The sequence below is a fragment of the Papaver somniferum genome, unplaced genomic scaffold (genome assembly GCF_003573695.1).
Source record: "Papaver somniferum cultivar HN1 unplaced genomic scaffold, ASM357369v1 unplaced-scaffold_118, whole genome shotgun sequence".
In the NCBI taxonomy this organism is placed as follows: Eukaryota; Viridiplantae; Streptophyta; class Magnoliopsida; order Ranunculales; family Papaveraceae; genus Papaver; species Papaver somniferum.
In genome coordinates, this window is record NW_020620825.1 from 1,899,544 (window position 1) to 1,913,594 (window position 14,051).

General features: G+C 35.4%; 1 protein-coding gene and 2 long non-coding RNA genes across 3 annotated transcripts; 1 reads left to right on the plus strand and 2 right to left on the minus strand.

Annotated features, from left to right (window-relative positions):
• Window positions 1–6,308: 6,308 nt before the first annotated feature.
• Window positions 6,309–7,205, minus strand: LOC113330534. Its single transcript, XR_003350306.1, has 2 exons — window positions 7,121–7,205; window positions 6,309–6,670 (listed from the first exon to the last, which is right to left on the minus strand). It is a non-coding gene; the product is annotated as an uncharacterized LOC113330534 (long non-coding RNA).
• A 35-nt stretch (window positions 7,206–7,240) lies between these two features.
• LOC113330707 (ATP-dependent Clp protease proteolytic subunit 6, chloroplastic-like) lies at window positions 7,241–9,659 on the minus strand. Its single transcript, XM_026577538.1, has 8 exons — window positions 9,473–9,659; window positions 9,341–9,384; window positions 9,197–9,251; window positions 8,271–8,472; window positions 8,093–8,158; window positions 7,641–7,781; window positions 7,367–7,444; window positions 7,241–7,267 (listed from the first exon to the last, which is right to left on the minus strand). The coding sequence occupies exons 1-8, from the start codon at window positions 9,556–9,558 to the stop codon at window positions 7,241–7,243; spliced, it is 699 nt and encodes a 232-aa protein (XP_026433323.1). The 5' UTR covers window positions 9,559–9,659.
• A 332-nt stretch (window positions 9,660–9,991) lies between these two features.
• LOC113330535 lies at window positions 9,992–12,909 on the plus strand. The gene is made up of 4 exons (XR_003350307.1): window positions 9,992–11,406; window positions 11,898–11,998; window positions 12,423–12,500; window positions 12,634–12,909. It is a non-coding gene; the product is annotated as an uncharacterized LOC113330535 (long non-coding RNA).
• The last annotated feature ends 1,142 nt before the right edge of the window (window positions 12,910–14,051 follow it).

The following is a 14,051-nucleotide window of genomic DNA, read 5'->3' on the forward strand; positions in this document are numbered from 1 at the left end:
AGAACGAGGACCTCTTTTGAAACAATAGTTCATGGGAATAGCTCTGTCTCCTCTGCTTTTACTATGGTCCTTACCCCTCACTGTCCTCCTATCTCTTCAGTCCCTCCTTTTAGTCCTCCTTCAGAGATATCTTTTAATGTTGGTAGTACTCCTCCTTTTGTTAGTCAAGGAAATTTGGAGTCTAGCATGATTTGGTCAAATTCTACTTATACTTTTGCTCAATCTGTTTTCACTTCATCGAGTTTCATCTTCAGTTCTGCCTCTGAGGCATGTTACTCTTCAGAGTCTCTTGTGCAAGCAAATTCAGATCTTAATGATGCGTCTTTGGCTGCTCAGCAAGTAATGCCTCTTGAAGATATTTTACTTGAACCTATGCCTTTGCTCCCTCCGCAACCTGAAATCACAGGTGAAGAATTTGAGAAAGAAGTCGATCTCATGATGTTGGATGCTGACTCTTTGGATGCAGATCCTGCCTCTGCTCATGACCTAGTAAGTCTCTTATTTATTCCCTCATATTTTTCTTGTTAACTTTTTATTTCTGTGATCGACATTTGTTTTTAGCTTCTTATTTCCTTTTGCTGCTGAGTCTGGTTCTACTGTTTGTTCCTTTAACTTTCATTGGTAACTCTAGACCCTTGTGACTTGGTCTGTTCTTCTGGGTGAGCTTTCAATATTTATTTTTCGGTCTTCCTTTTATCTGCTTGTTATCATGAAGTTCTTGTGTTGGAATATGAATGGATGTTGTTCGGACAAGAAATAGAGGCATCTTTTGAATCTTGTTAGAAAATATAAACTCGATAGTATTTGTTTGTTAGAGACTATGGTTGATGAAGACACTGTTAGAAAATACACTCATCACTTGCCTTTTGATTCTTGGAATATCATTCCTGCAGTGGTAAAGTCTGGGGGTCTTGCTTTTGGTTTCTTTGGTAATTCTTCTATTGAAGTTTTAAGATGCTCCCTTAATATGATTCATATTCTTTGTGACATTATGCCTGTTCTCAAGAATTGTGTAATTTCCTTTATATATGGATCCTTAAACTTAGCTAGTATGAAAAATCAGTGGAATTTTCTTAGTGATATGTGTGATAATAATAAAAATCCTTGGATGTTAGTGGGTGATTTCAATTTCATTTTGCATGCTTCAGAAAAACAAGGTGGTAACCCGGAAAAGTCCTTTCCACCAAATTTTATTAAGGACAACCTAAATAAGATGAATATGCATAAAGTTCTCTTTTTTGGCAACCCGTTTACCTGGTGTAATAGGAGATTTAAAAATCCTGCCGATCTTATTTTCGAGAAGTTAGATAGGGCTTTTATGAATGATAGATGGGTGTCGATTCTTATGCAAACTAGGGTCACCAATTTGGGTCGTATTTACTCTGATCATAGTCCGATATTAGTCAAATGTTTTCATCTTGAGAAGCATTACAATATTCCTTATAAGTTTTTCAGATGCTGGCAACTTAATCCTGAATTTAAGATGTTTTGCATTCTTCTTGGTCTAATTCTGTTAAAGGTTCTCCTAGTTTTATCATTGATAGGAAGCTCAGTAGTGCCAGTCGTGACCTGACCAAATGGAACATAAACTCTTTTGGTCATATTAAATCCACAATTGGTATGCTGAACACAGAGTTAGAAAAGCTTCAAGCTCTGCCTTATTCTCCTCAAATTGGTGGTTTCATTCTTAACTATGCCAAACAAGTTGACTATTGATATGAAATTGAGCACTCTAACTATGAACAGAAATCTAGAATTCAATACTTCACTCAATATGATAGGAATACACACTACTTTCATAATTCTGTTAAGCTTCGAAACATGTATAATACTATTCATACTATTAGGGATGATCAAGGTAATTGGTTAGAAAATAGAGATCAAGTTTCGGATCTTCTCAGTAGACATTTTAATAAAAATTTTACTTCCTCTTGTCCTAGCATGGTTGATGTTGAAGACTCTCTTAAGTATGTTTCCCCAATTATCTCTGATGATGTTAATGCTTCTTTAACTGTTGTGCCGTCCCCGAAAGAAATAGTGGATACTGTTTTAGCCTTAGCTCCTTGGAGTTTTCCTGGGCCTGACGATTTCCCAGCTGATTTCTATAAGGATAACTGGGACACTGTTAAGGATGAAGTCATTTCTCATGTGCAAAATTTCTTCACTAATAGGTACCTGCTCAGGCATTCTAACTATACTTTTATTACTTTAATCCCTAAAATCAAGAACGCTTCTTCTCCTCATGATTTCAGACCCATTAGCTTATCTAATTCTGTGTATAAATAATTTCCAAGATTTTAACTAATCGCTTAAAACCTATTTTAGATGGATTGATATCTCCTTTTCAATCTGCATTTATTGCTAATAGGCAAATTCATGATAATATAATCATTACCCATGAAATTCTCCATACTTTTTCTTACAAAAAAATGCCAAAAATGGTCATATTGCTATTAAGTTGGACCTTTCAAAAGCTTTTGATAGGCTGGAATGGTCTTTTATTATTGATGTTTTTAAGAAACTGGGTTTTTCTGAAGCCTGGTGTCAAATGATACATCAGTGTATTAGTACGGTCTCCTATTCGGTTTTGGTTAATGGCTCTCCAGGTGAGACCTTTTTCCCTTCTAGAGGTATTAGGCAGGGTGACTGTCTTTCGCCCTATATCTTTATTCTTTGTATGGAGGTTCTTTCCCAACTGTTGTTGAAAACTGAGGAACAAAATGTGATACAAGGTTTCAAATTTAAGAAAAACAGTCCTTCAATTTCCCACTTATTTTTCGCCGATGATTGTGTGCTATTTGCTAGAGCTTCTATTACCTATGCTAGAAATATAATGAAGATTATTAATGTGTTTTCCAAGGCTTCAGGTCAAGCGATTAATTTTGATAAATCAGGTTTCTTTACCAGTGGAAAAATGCATCATCGACACATAAAACTTTTATCAAAAACCCTTGGAATGAAGTTTCTTAGTAGTGCTGAAAAATACTTAGGTACTCCTTTGTTTATTGGCAGAGATAAGACTAAATCTTTCAATTTTCTCATTGACAGATTTTATTCTAGGTTAAGTTCCACTTAGAAGACTAACCTCAATATAGCTGGTAGAACTGTTGTTACTAAGCATGTGCTTTCTTCTTTAGCTATTCATCATATGGCTTGTTTTCCTCTGCCTAAATCTGTTACTTCTAAAATTGATTCTGTTCAAAGAACCTTTTGGTGGTCTAAAAAAAACCCTAGACATGCGGCTTATTTTCAATCTTGGGAGATTTAGGTAAGTCAAAAATGTCGGGTGGTCTTGGTATTAGAAATACTCACGCCACCAATAGAGTCTTCATTTGTAAGCTTGGTTGGCGAGTTTTGAAAAAACCCAGTCTCTTGTTGTCTTCTTTTCTTACGGATAAACATTTTCCAAACCAAAATCTGCTGGAAATTGATAAAGCGGCTGCTTCTTCCTCCTGGATTTGGAAAGGTATTATTAATGGTCTTAAGTTTCTTAAAGATAATTCTGTTATCAAAATTGGTAATGGGTCTTCTACAAATTTGTGGATTTCAGTTTGGATCCCAGGTATGGTTGCTCCCCCTATTTCTTCTCATCCGAGTCGATCTAATTTCACTTATGTCAGTGATCTCATTGACTCTCATTCTAAGAACTGGAATCTGAACTTGCTGTCTACCCTTTTCTCTCTCCTGAGATAGTTACTAGGATTAGAACTATTAGATTAAACCATTGTCAAAAGGACACTGATATGTGGGCTCATACAAAATGTGGTAAGTTTACAGTTAAATCTGCTTATAAGATCTTTGTGAATGATATAGCTACTTCCGAGGACTCTGCTTTTTGGAAGAAAGTTTGGGGTATTGATTGCTTTCCAAACATTAAGTTTTTCTATGGAAAATCTTCGCTTCCATGTTACCTGTTAGTACTTTGATTCATGCTTGTAATCAATCTGTGGATATTATATGCCCCCTTTGCCATAGTCATGAAGAAACGATCATGCATCTTTTTATAGAATGCCCTATTGCTGCTCATATTTGGTTTGGCATGTCTCTGCAACATCTGATCTCCTTTGATTTGGAATGGATTGATGAATTGTTTCTGGTTTGGAATAGTATTGATCTCCCTGAGTCTCCTTATAGAGTCTCATGGCCTTCGATTGGAGCTATAGTAATGTGGTGTATATGGAAGTTGAGATGTGATGTTCTCTTCAGGCACACTTCAATTGATTTACCTCGAGTAATTATTAATACTAAGAGAATGATTAACTCCTATATTACTCCTCATCGTAGTATTTCTATTCATCTGAGTGATTATAGACTCCCATCTTCTGAGGTGGATCATTTCATGTTTGTTGATGGCTCTTACAAGGATTTTAACATGGGTTTGGGTGTTATCTGGTGTGACTGTGCAGGGAATGTAAAAAGTTCGAGGGCTAACTTTGGATTGATTTCAGATGCAGTGGGTGCTGAAGCTGCTGCTCTACTTTTGGCATTCTCTTGGGCAGAAGAGATGAATCTCTCCAATGTTGTCTTTGTTAGTGACTGTCTCCATTTGGTGCATTTTGTTAATGGAGTCAGCTGTAATATAGAGTGGCGGAACGGGGATCTCTTAGAACAATGTCAAAACTTTATTTCTAGGTCTTTATCTTATAAACACCGATTAGCCTTAATGGTTTTTGGTAAAAAAAAAAGAAAAAAAAAAGAAAAAAAAAACTAATTAATCGAAGTATAGAGTTATAGCGTTATAACAACTTCATAAACTCACCAACAACAAAGTCAAAAACTCATGCATATGCTATATGGGTTACGCATATCTCTATCCCCCTCGTACGATCGAATTGCACATCAATTCTAACCCAACAACTCCTCTCTTCTCAGTCTCCCACCGAGTCTCTCTCTCTCTCTCTCTCTCTCTCTCTCTCTCTCTCTCTCTCTCTCTAGTGTTCTTCTGAAAAATGAATGAAGAAAATCCACCGACAACAACAACAAGCAAGAAGAAGAAAGAGAGCAGCTTAATAACAGATAACAATAATCTTAATGGAAATATTATCAATCCATTATTGGGATTCGGGAAAAGGAAAATAATTCAAGTTTTGGGTATTAGCTGCAATTGTACTGCTTGCATTCTGTTCAATCTTCACCGGGAAAATCACTCTCAAATGGTCATCTTCTTCTGGTGGTATTCTCAACCATTTCTCTCAAGATGACGACTTTATAAACAATCCCATCCTCGACGATCTTGATGTTCTCGTATATCCACTCACCCTCATGTTCTAATTGTTCCTTTGTTTTGCTGCGGTTTGTGTTTTTCACTGATGATTCATTCTTATTGTCTTGATTACCAGGAAATTGAGGAAAGAGAGAAAGTAGTGAAGCACATGTGGGATGCATACACACATACTAGTAGTAGGATTGTGCTGCCTAAATTCTGGAGACGTGCATTTGAAGCGGGTTACCAAGATTTGATTAATGATGATCTTGGCGTTCGAAATGCTGCTATCTCTGAAATAGCCAAAATGTCTATTCGTTCCTTTATTAATCTTGAAAATCCGCCTGATCCCATTCCACCTAAGGTCTGTAATTTACTTCCGTTCTTCACACTTGATTTAATATTGATTGTTGTTGGATTGTTTAAATTGAGCTTAGTTCATGATGTTTGATGTTTAGAACGGCCGAGGAGGAGGAGGAACGGATAAGATGAATGTGGACAAGGGAGAGGGTGGGAGGAAGACGAAGATGGTGGATTAATGGAGTGGAGTAGACTATAGAGTTAAAAAGTAATGACGAGTACTAGTAGTCAATTTGTATGTGCTATTATAATTATTAGTTGCTTTTGGAATAGTCCCCTTATTATTTTCATGAACCCACTAGTTTCTTACTGTATGAAAAAAGAGATTTGGATTTTTGGTTTGAGATAGTAGGTAAGCAATCCATATTATTGTAGGCAGAGAGATTAAACTAATCAGATCCATATGATACGAGTACATTTTGGTTTTACTTTCGATACTCAACCACCACGGCTGCATATTGAGTGGCTTTTTATTTAACCATGTGGAAACATTTTATGAGTGGAAGTCACAGATGATAGCTAGTTCAGTGGCTGGCAGAATATTACTAGAATCCTTCGTGAGACCATGCACAATAATTACAGTACATTTCCTTGATGACTGCTGATTTGCCACCTGAGGTGTTAGCGGCTTAACAATACCAGCTTGGGGAAAAAAAACAAAAGAATAATGCTTTCATTGAGAGTCAGCTAATTTACCCTCTAACGGGTTGGATTTTAACCCGTCAGTAAGGCTAAACTCCTTACGTCACTAAAGTTTTTTTCTTTAAAGATGGAATGATCCATAACAAACAACAGTGTCTTTTGTACAAAGATTAGATTGTAAGTAATTTCATAAATGCTGCATTTTCGTGAAATGCCCTCTTTACAGACAGCCAAAATTACACCTCCAATATTGGTATTTAAACGTAAAACTTTACTTCGCAGAGCTCAAGATCAATGATCCTTCTACTTTAAAAGTTTGGTTTAATGTTTAGAATAGCGAGTTATCTCGACCAGTCTGTGTACCATGGCAATTCAAATGCATAGAGTTATCATTATCCTGTTGCCAATCTTTGAATTTCAGTATTCAGTTTCCAACACACCATCAATTAAACCAAACTCCAAAGCCTGAAAAGATGCAGAAAGAGTGGGAGTCTAATTGTTAGGATGTGGAAAACTTATGAATTTATGATGTAAACCGCAAGAACAAGCAATCCTCAAAAAAGAAAAAGTAGACCAAATAGCACCTCATAATGATTTATATGAGGCTCCCACACTAAGGAACATTTCACCTACTAAATACTCCTAATTTAGTGATTAACATGCGACTCCAGTGTGCACCAAGGAAAGTAAACAAGGTGACAGGTGAACACTGGCAAACTATGGTCATTAATTTGTTCAAAGGCAAGAGCTTTATGTCTAAGAAACAAAGATACCTTGCACATCCTTTTTTAAATGCTATGTCTCATTGATATTTGAGCCCTACATATCTTAATGACCTTACAGATGTGCCGTAGGTGATTACTCGTTTTACTATCTGCAGAAGAAAAATCATATCATGTTTTACAATTGAATTACCTCGGCAGAAGAGAAAAAACGATCCCTTTCGGTTTGCCGCTCTATTTTCTCAATAGGCTGGCCAGTATAATCATGTCAATTTCTGCATCAGATTGTGGAATACAAAATGAAGTAAAGAACTTAGTAAACGAATGGAAAAAAAGTTAGCTGCAGAGCAGAAAAAAAATAATATCAACCTTGACCAAGCAGCAAATTAATCTGTAAATCCTTGCAAAAAAGAATAATAAAAAATCTGGGAATTCTGACCATTTCGGGATGTAGAGAACTTACATGGCGAGATTGAACAGCTTCATTAACTTGACGTCGCACATCCTCCACGTGACCCTACATATAGATCAACCACACAAATACATCTTGTTCTTTAGTGGGGCATATAACAAATTCTAATAACAGCCCTCGAGTACCAAATGCACACCATGATTTTCCTTAAGAGTTTCCTCTCCCGTAGTAGTGCATGCTATAATACAAAACTCAGTCCAGAATGAAAATAAAATGGGGAGCAAAAAGGTTTGACTTATACCCCACATCCGCTCTGGGGTTGATGTATCATAATGCGTGCATTTGGCATTGAATAACGCATTCCTTTTTCACCCCCAGCAAGAAGAAGTGCTCCTTGGCTTGCAGCCACCCCAAAACAGACTGTGCCCACCTTGGGCTTTATCTGAAATTTTAAATATCCCGTAAATAAAGACTTCGGCTCACGGTAAATTGAGATGTAGCTCAATGGGGAAGGCATGTGGAAGGAGAACTGCATGAATTAGCTACCACTCTAGCTTATAGATTAAAAAGCTTTTATAAATAACGAATCTTATGCTTCATTTGTTAAGCCAAGAGTTTTAATAGCACATAGCAAATAGAAAAAATCAAGTGCCTAAAAAAGAGAATGGATATCCATGTTCCTCATACAGAATATGTGAGGCAAGATGCCTCAAGCTAACTGCTTGAGTTGCCAAATGAAGTTCTGGATCTTACCCATGACATGCAGTCATATATTGCTAATACAGAATATGTACTTCCACCAGGGCAGTTCAGGTATATCTGAAAAATTGGAACACTGTCAGCAAGTAATTGAAAGTGTCAATAATACATGAACTAATTGCTCAATTTAATTCTTTGAATATAAGCTCGGATGAAAACACCATATATGTACCAGAATATCTGCATTCTCGTCAATAGCTGCTAGTGTTACAAGCTGTGATATTACTCGCTGAGCAACTTGTGAGTTAATTGGTTGACCAATGAAGATAATGCGATTCCTGAACAACACAGATGAAAGGTCTATAGGTCCTCCTGGTGTCATCACAGCTGGCATTACAGGTGGGTTCCCTTTCTTTGCTTCTATTACATCATGGCTGCGTACAAATGATATTCTGCGTTAGGAAAGATAGAAAAATAATATCACGCCGCTTAAATGGTCCACTCAAAACATGAAAATTGAAAAGGAAAACTTATATCTCCACATACATGTAAACTTGCAAATAAAGCGATTCTTATTCTGAAGAAGGATTGTCACAATAACGCGTCAAGCAAGACTCGCACATGTATCTTGGAATGTCAGGATAATGCAACCCCATGTTCAGAATTTCCCTAATATATGTGCCACTTTAATATTTAACATCTCCAGATCTCCTAAATACCTTTTTCTGTTACCTAAAAAACACCCGGTACTATTGGTTTCTCGGCTGAAAGAAGTGTTTGAAAATCGGGATATTCAACATTAGATAGGGTTTGAACTTTGAAGCAAATGATATGGACATAGCAAAACTAGTTAGCAATGAATTGTTCAGAAAATGTGTGCTCGGGATCGCTACACGAAGTCCTTCTTTCATTCTTACAATTACTGCAAGAGCAAAAAAAAGCCTCCTAAAACTTACAAATAATACTAACAACGTGTTTCTAATTTGCAGGAAAAGCAAACTAATCGAAACTCATTCAAGTTTAATATGAACATATGTAGATTTAACAAATCCCTAACTGGATTAGGTCAAACAAAGAACCCTTTAATGGATTCAGCAATTAACAACTACACAATTTCCCAGTAAACAAGAAACAAACTCTGGTAAGAATAGTAAATACCTGCCATTATTCTGGTCTTTCAGCTTTAATCCGTCAATTTTAGTACTTGATACTCCTAGTACATTAAGTAATATGTAAACAATCAAAAAATATATCTTACTGAATTCAGTGTAAAAAAAAAAAAATTGGTTTGGATAGAATTACCATGGAAATTCGACAAACCAGAACCAACTAATCTTGCTGGATTTCTACATAGAGAATAAGCAGAAAAAAAAATCAAAATTTAATTTAATTGAGTATACAAAGAAGAAAAGCGATAAGAAGTTAGAGGAATACCGGTGGGTAGATAGAGAGATGGAGTCTGAGCTTGTAAAACGGGATGATAAGCCTAATCGAGTCGGTAGTGTCAAAGAAACCGCCATATTTTTAGTGTAAACTGTAACCAGTGAGAGTTGGAGAAGGAAGAATGGGGATTGAGAGGGAACAAGAAATAGGTTAGAGCTTGAAACCGAGTGAACTGATTTTAATCTTCTGGTTATGTCTGATTTGACTGAATTATCCTCAAACAATATCGGTAAATACATTGGAAGATGCGTGTTGGCCTATCTGGCCTATAGGCTCCGGACGGGGCCGATTTTAACCTGCTCAAGCCTAGTACTAGGAGGTCCCAAAATTGTTGGGCTTTGGACACTCTAATCCTCTCTTCTCAAGCCTAGTACTAGGAGGTCCTATTTCACCAAATTTAGAACGGGTTAATCTTTTCTTGAACGATTTAATCTAAAATAATTATTTATGATGACAAAAATGACCTTCACGTATAAACGTGAGATCTAATCTGTTTTTCATTCATTTTTTTCAATTTCTTCTAGCGACACATCTCTGATACGAAGAAGACGAGCTTTTTAAGTTTTGGTTGGTCATCTCGATATAGATCCATTAGCTGTTGAAGAAAATGATAAGATTTGCAATCCTCTAATTTTATACATAAGAATCGGTCTATTGTTATTAAAGACAGTGCTCTAAATGGGTGAGATCAGACGAGAAAAATCTCCACCAACACTTAAAGTTGAAGTTATCGGAAGCTAATCAAAGATAACTTTAATCTGCTCTCGTCATTTTAACTCATTCCCCATCCTTAATATTAGTGATTTTGATATAAAATTCTCAAAAGAGTTTTATGGTTACTGAAAACCTAGTATCGTTGATTTCATCTTGAATTTCATCTTTATTTTGTAATTAGAGCTTGAATCTGTGATAATCTCATCGTAAACATTGATTTAAGACTAAAACCACCAAAAAATTTGACAAAAAATTTTTCTAAATTTTTTCAGTCCATCTCTGTTCCTACGTGGTGAAATCCTATGAAATTGGGAGACAAACGTCTAGTATTTATTGGTGATTCTCTTAATAGGTACATGTGGGAATCACTTGTTTGTTTGTTATTTTTGAAGCATAATCACTTGTTTGTATACTTAGATATTTTGTTTAAGATAAAACCAAGGTGTTTGATGCGTGGATTTCAAACTGAATGTGCTTGTGCTTTTATATTAAATGCGCATTTACATAAAATCCCCAGTTCACCATTACTGATTACTAATCTATCAATTACCCGAACCAAGCTTGTGGTTATAAAGGTGAATTCAACTAAAATCTTTACAATTTGACGTAAGGAAAATATATATTTACCATGGAAAAGGATGGTGAATCCATTAACTAGAGTAGGAGTTTTAACAAATCTCTGTTGAAAAGCATCACTGGGATTATTAGTAGGGTCAGTTGAGATAGTACGAAAAGAAGATCTAACTTGTGCTTATTGTTTTGATATTATCGGACTACATTTTGTTTTAGCAACACCTCCTTTTCCGCCTACAAATACCCATTCGGACTTGTTCTAGCTCGCCATTAACACATTTAAATTCGGCAAAATTTATGTGATATTGAGATTTGGACTAGTAGTTCAGAGAAATGACTACAATACTATGAGTGAAACTGGAAATCAAAAATAGCACCCAACCTATGGGAAAACAAGATTTGATATGTCATAGGTGGAATTGCAAATTTACAGTGTACTGGTCTCTTATAGGTGGACGCTTAACTTGGCCTCTTATTAGCGCGACCGCGCGTTGTTGACTGTTTTAGAGGGAAATAAACAAGCACGCTTATGAAGAAAAATAAAAAGTTGCTTCAACACTGATTGCAAGATGATACTGAAATGGTTGTCAAAATTCTATGGAGGGCACTTCTCATGCTAGTAAAAATATTAGAAACAGGTATAGATGACCATTGCACGACATCCCCTGATCATTGCTTCTTTCTTATCCTTTTTTAATCATCTGATTGCTGGTTGTTCTTTCACGCCAATGTAATTTGTGTAACAGTTATGCTTAATCCTAAAGTAAGAATTAAGTGGTGTATTTTCTTGTACACGTACCACTTACATGGGTGCACATAAAATTGCACCGTTTTCTAATACTAATCATAATACTCACAGAGAGGTAAATGCTTTTTTTTTTCTCATTTTCTTTAGAATTTTTTGATAAATTTTCATTTTGGGATTTCCTTTATTTTGTCATATTTGTGTGTGTTTCTTAATTTAAGAATTGGGTTTTCACTTTTTCTTTGATTATGTTGTGTTGTTTTTAATGAATATGTTTTATACATGTATTCCCACACTAGGTTGGTTAGTATTTTAAATGTAACTTATTTTTATGGTGACCCACATGTAAGGGAACCGCATCTTTAACCGTTCTTCTCATGTTAGCAAAAAGAACTATCATCTCAAATTTCGTGATCCGGCCCGTGAAGGATGTGCTCCCCGGTGGTTGGTGTCTTCGCTGCTGGGTTATAAAAAAATGGATTCAGGTGAGTATTTTTGCCACCTAATGTAGATTTTGACAATTAATATTATACGAACAACTATGTTATATGAAGGTTCGATTGAATGACATTATTCAATGTAGAGCCTGATGAACACCATCAAACACAAAAAAACAAGTTTATATATGAGTATTTAGTTGAGTTGGTCTTGTCACTACATTAGATAGTTTCTTTGCTAATATGCACATAATCATACACATGTTATGCACATAATCATACACATGTTGATTCTTAATGTGTACATAGTTGTACACCCGTCAACCATTATGTGTACATAGTTATATACCCGCTGATTATCAATGTGTACATAGTTGTACACATGCTAATTATTAATAACACATAATTGTATTACTACCGTTGCTTGTTTTCCTTTGAATTTGTGTTTTATGAACTCTTTTCTTGCTCACAGGCTTTTGTATCCATTTCATGATTTAGTGGCAATCGTCGACCATGACCTGGTTCGGTGATGCAGGCTAGCGCGGCTAAGGTATTATTTTGTTCTTCTGTTTTTTATTAATCATTTCACTGTATGGGTGTCTAAATGTAGTTATTATTTAGACTAAGATGATTATTAATTCCTTATTGTTAAATGTAATTTCTTTTTTTTTGTTTTTTTGTAGAAATAGGAAAACCCCTCAAACGAGAGAATCTTATTAATGACGCTGACTAAATTTTAGTGGGCAAAATCAAAATGAAATTTTCAGTTGGGGATCTAATTTCTAGACTAAGTTCAGTGCTTATGGCAGTCATACAACAAGAGGGATATACTTATACATCATGATTTCTATTTCATGTCATATTTACCCACACGTCATTTTTCTCTATCTACATATTTGTTTGCAACTTTGCATTACAGTAGTTGCGTGTATATGTCGCTTCGACCATGTTTATCTTTACCTAGTGACGAAAGTCATGATATGTTTCAATCACTTTGAAAATTGCTTTGACAAGAAATGGTGTAACAACTGTATACCGTCCTCTAAGAATGTTTCAATGATTGAAATGAGAGTTTAGATTACATAACCAATGATGGACATAAGTATTGTTGTGGAAACACATATGTGCATAAGTCCTATCCCTTGAACCAAAGTTTGCGAACTTTGTTGATCAAGAGAAACCGGAAGAATGGCTTGTTGCCAAGTCCGCGAACTGCCAAACTTCTCATCCCGAGAAATTCTGTTGGAGTTGACAAACTAGTTGCGTGAGTACTGATGGTATTTTTGATAGTGGTAAATAAGGTTGTCGTTCATTCGGACTTTGTTGAATTGATTCTAGGCTTAAATATAAAAATACTAAAAATAAGAAATTATATAGAAAATATGTCACGGGATGAAGAATTTACTGGGACTCGGGATTCCACTGCTTTTCATGTTCATGGGGTTCATAAATTAATCCTAGACATTTGTAACTCAAAACAAAAGAAACAATAACTCTATTCTTTGCCAAAGTAGATTTCATAAAACATTAGTTGTAAGTTGTGAGCATGACGCATCAAAAGTTATTAAAACCAAGCGTGCGACATCAAACAAAATAACAAATAATTAATAGAAATCATAAAACAATTAAATTCTATGCAAATAGTTATAAAAGAATTATTTTAATTACCACATGAACGAAACACAACCTCCTCCGTCGTCCCAGTGATGGGTCTAGCTCCGCATAGTGAAAACACACTCAAAGAAATTTTTTCATTGCTCAAAAAGGTGTTTACAAATGATGGAAAAGGTGAGAAATAACTAAAACCAGGTTTTTCTTTTCTCCCCAAAACTCCCCCCAAATGTGCTCTCTAGCTCCCTATTTATATACACAAATACACATCACTCAAATATATTCTTCCATAACTCCAAAATCTTCTTCTTTTTAATTAAAAATATCTTCAGGAATTTTTCCTTCTATTTATTCTATATATGTCTTTACTAAACCCATATTTTCTTTAATTCGCAGAATAAAATCTTCTAAGGATATCTTTCTTGTTTAATACAAGATAACTTCCTTTTTCATCAAAACTTCATGTTTGTAAGACAAAAAGATATTCTTA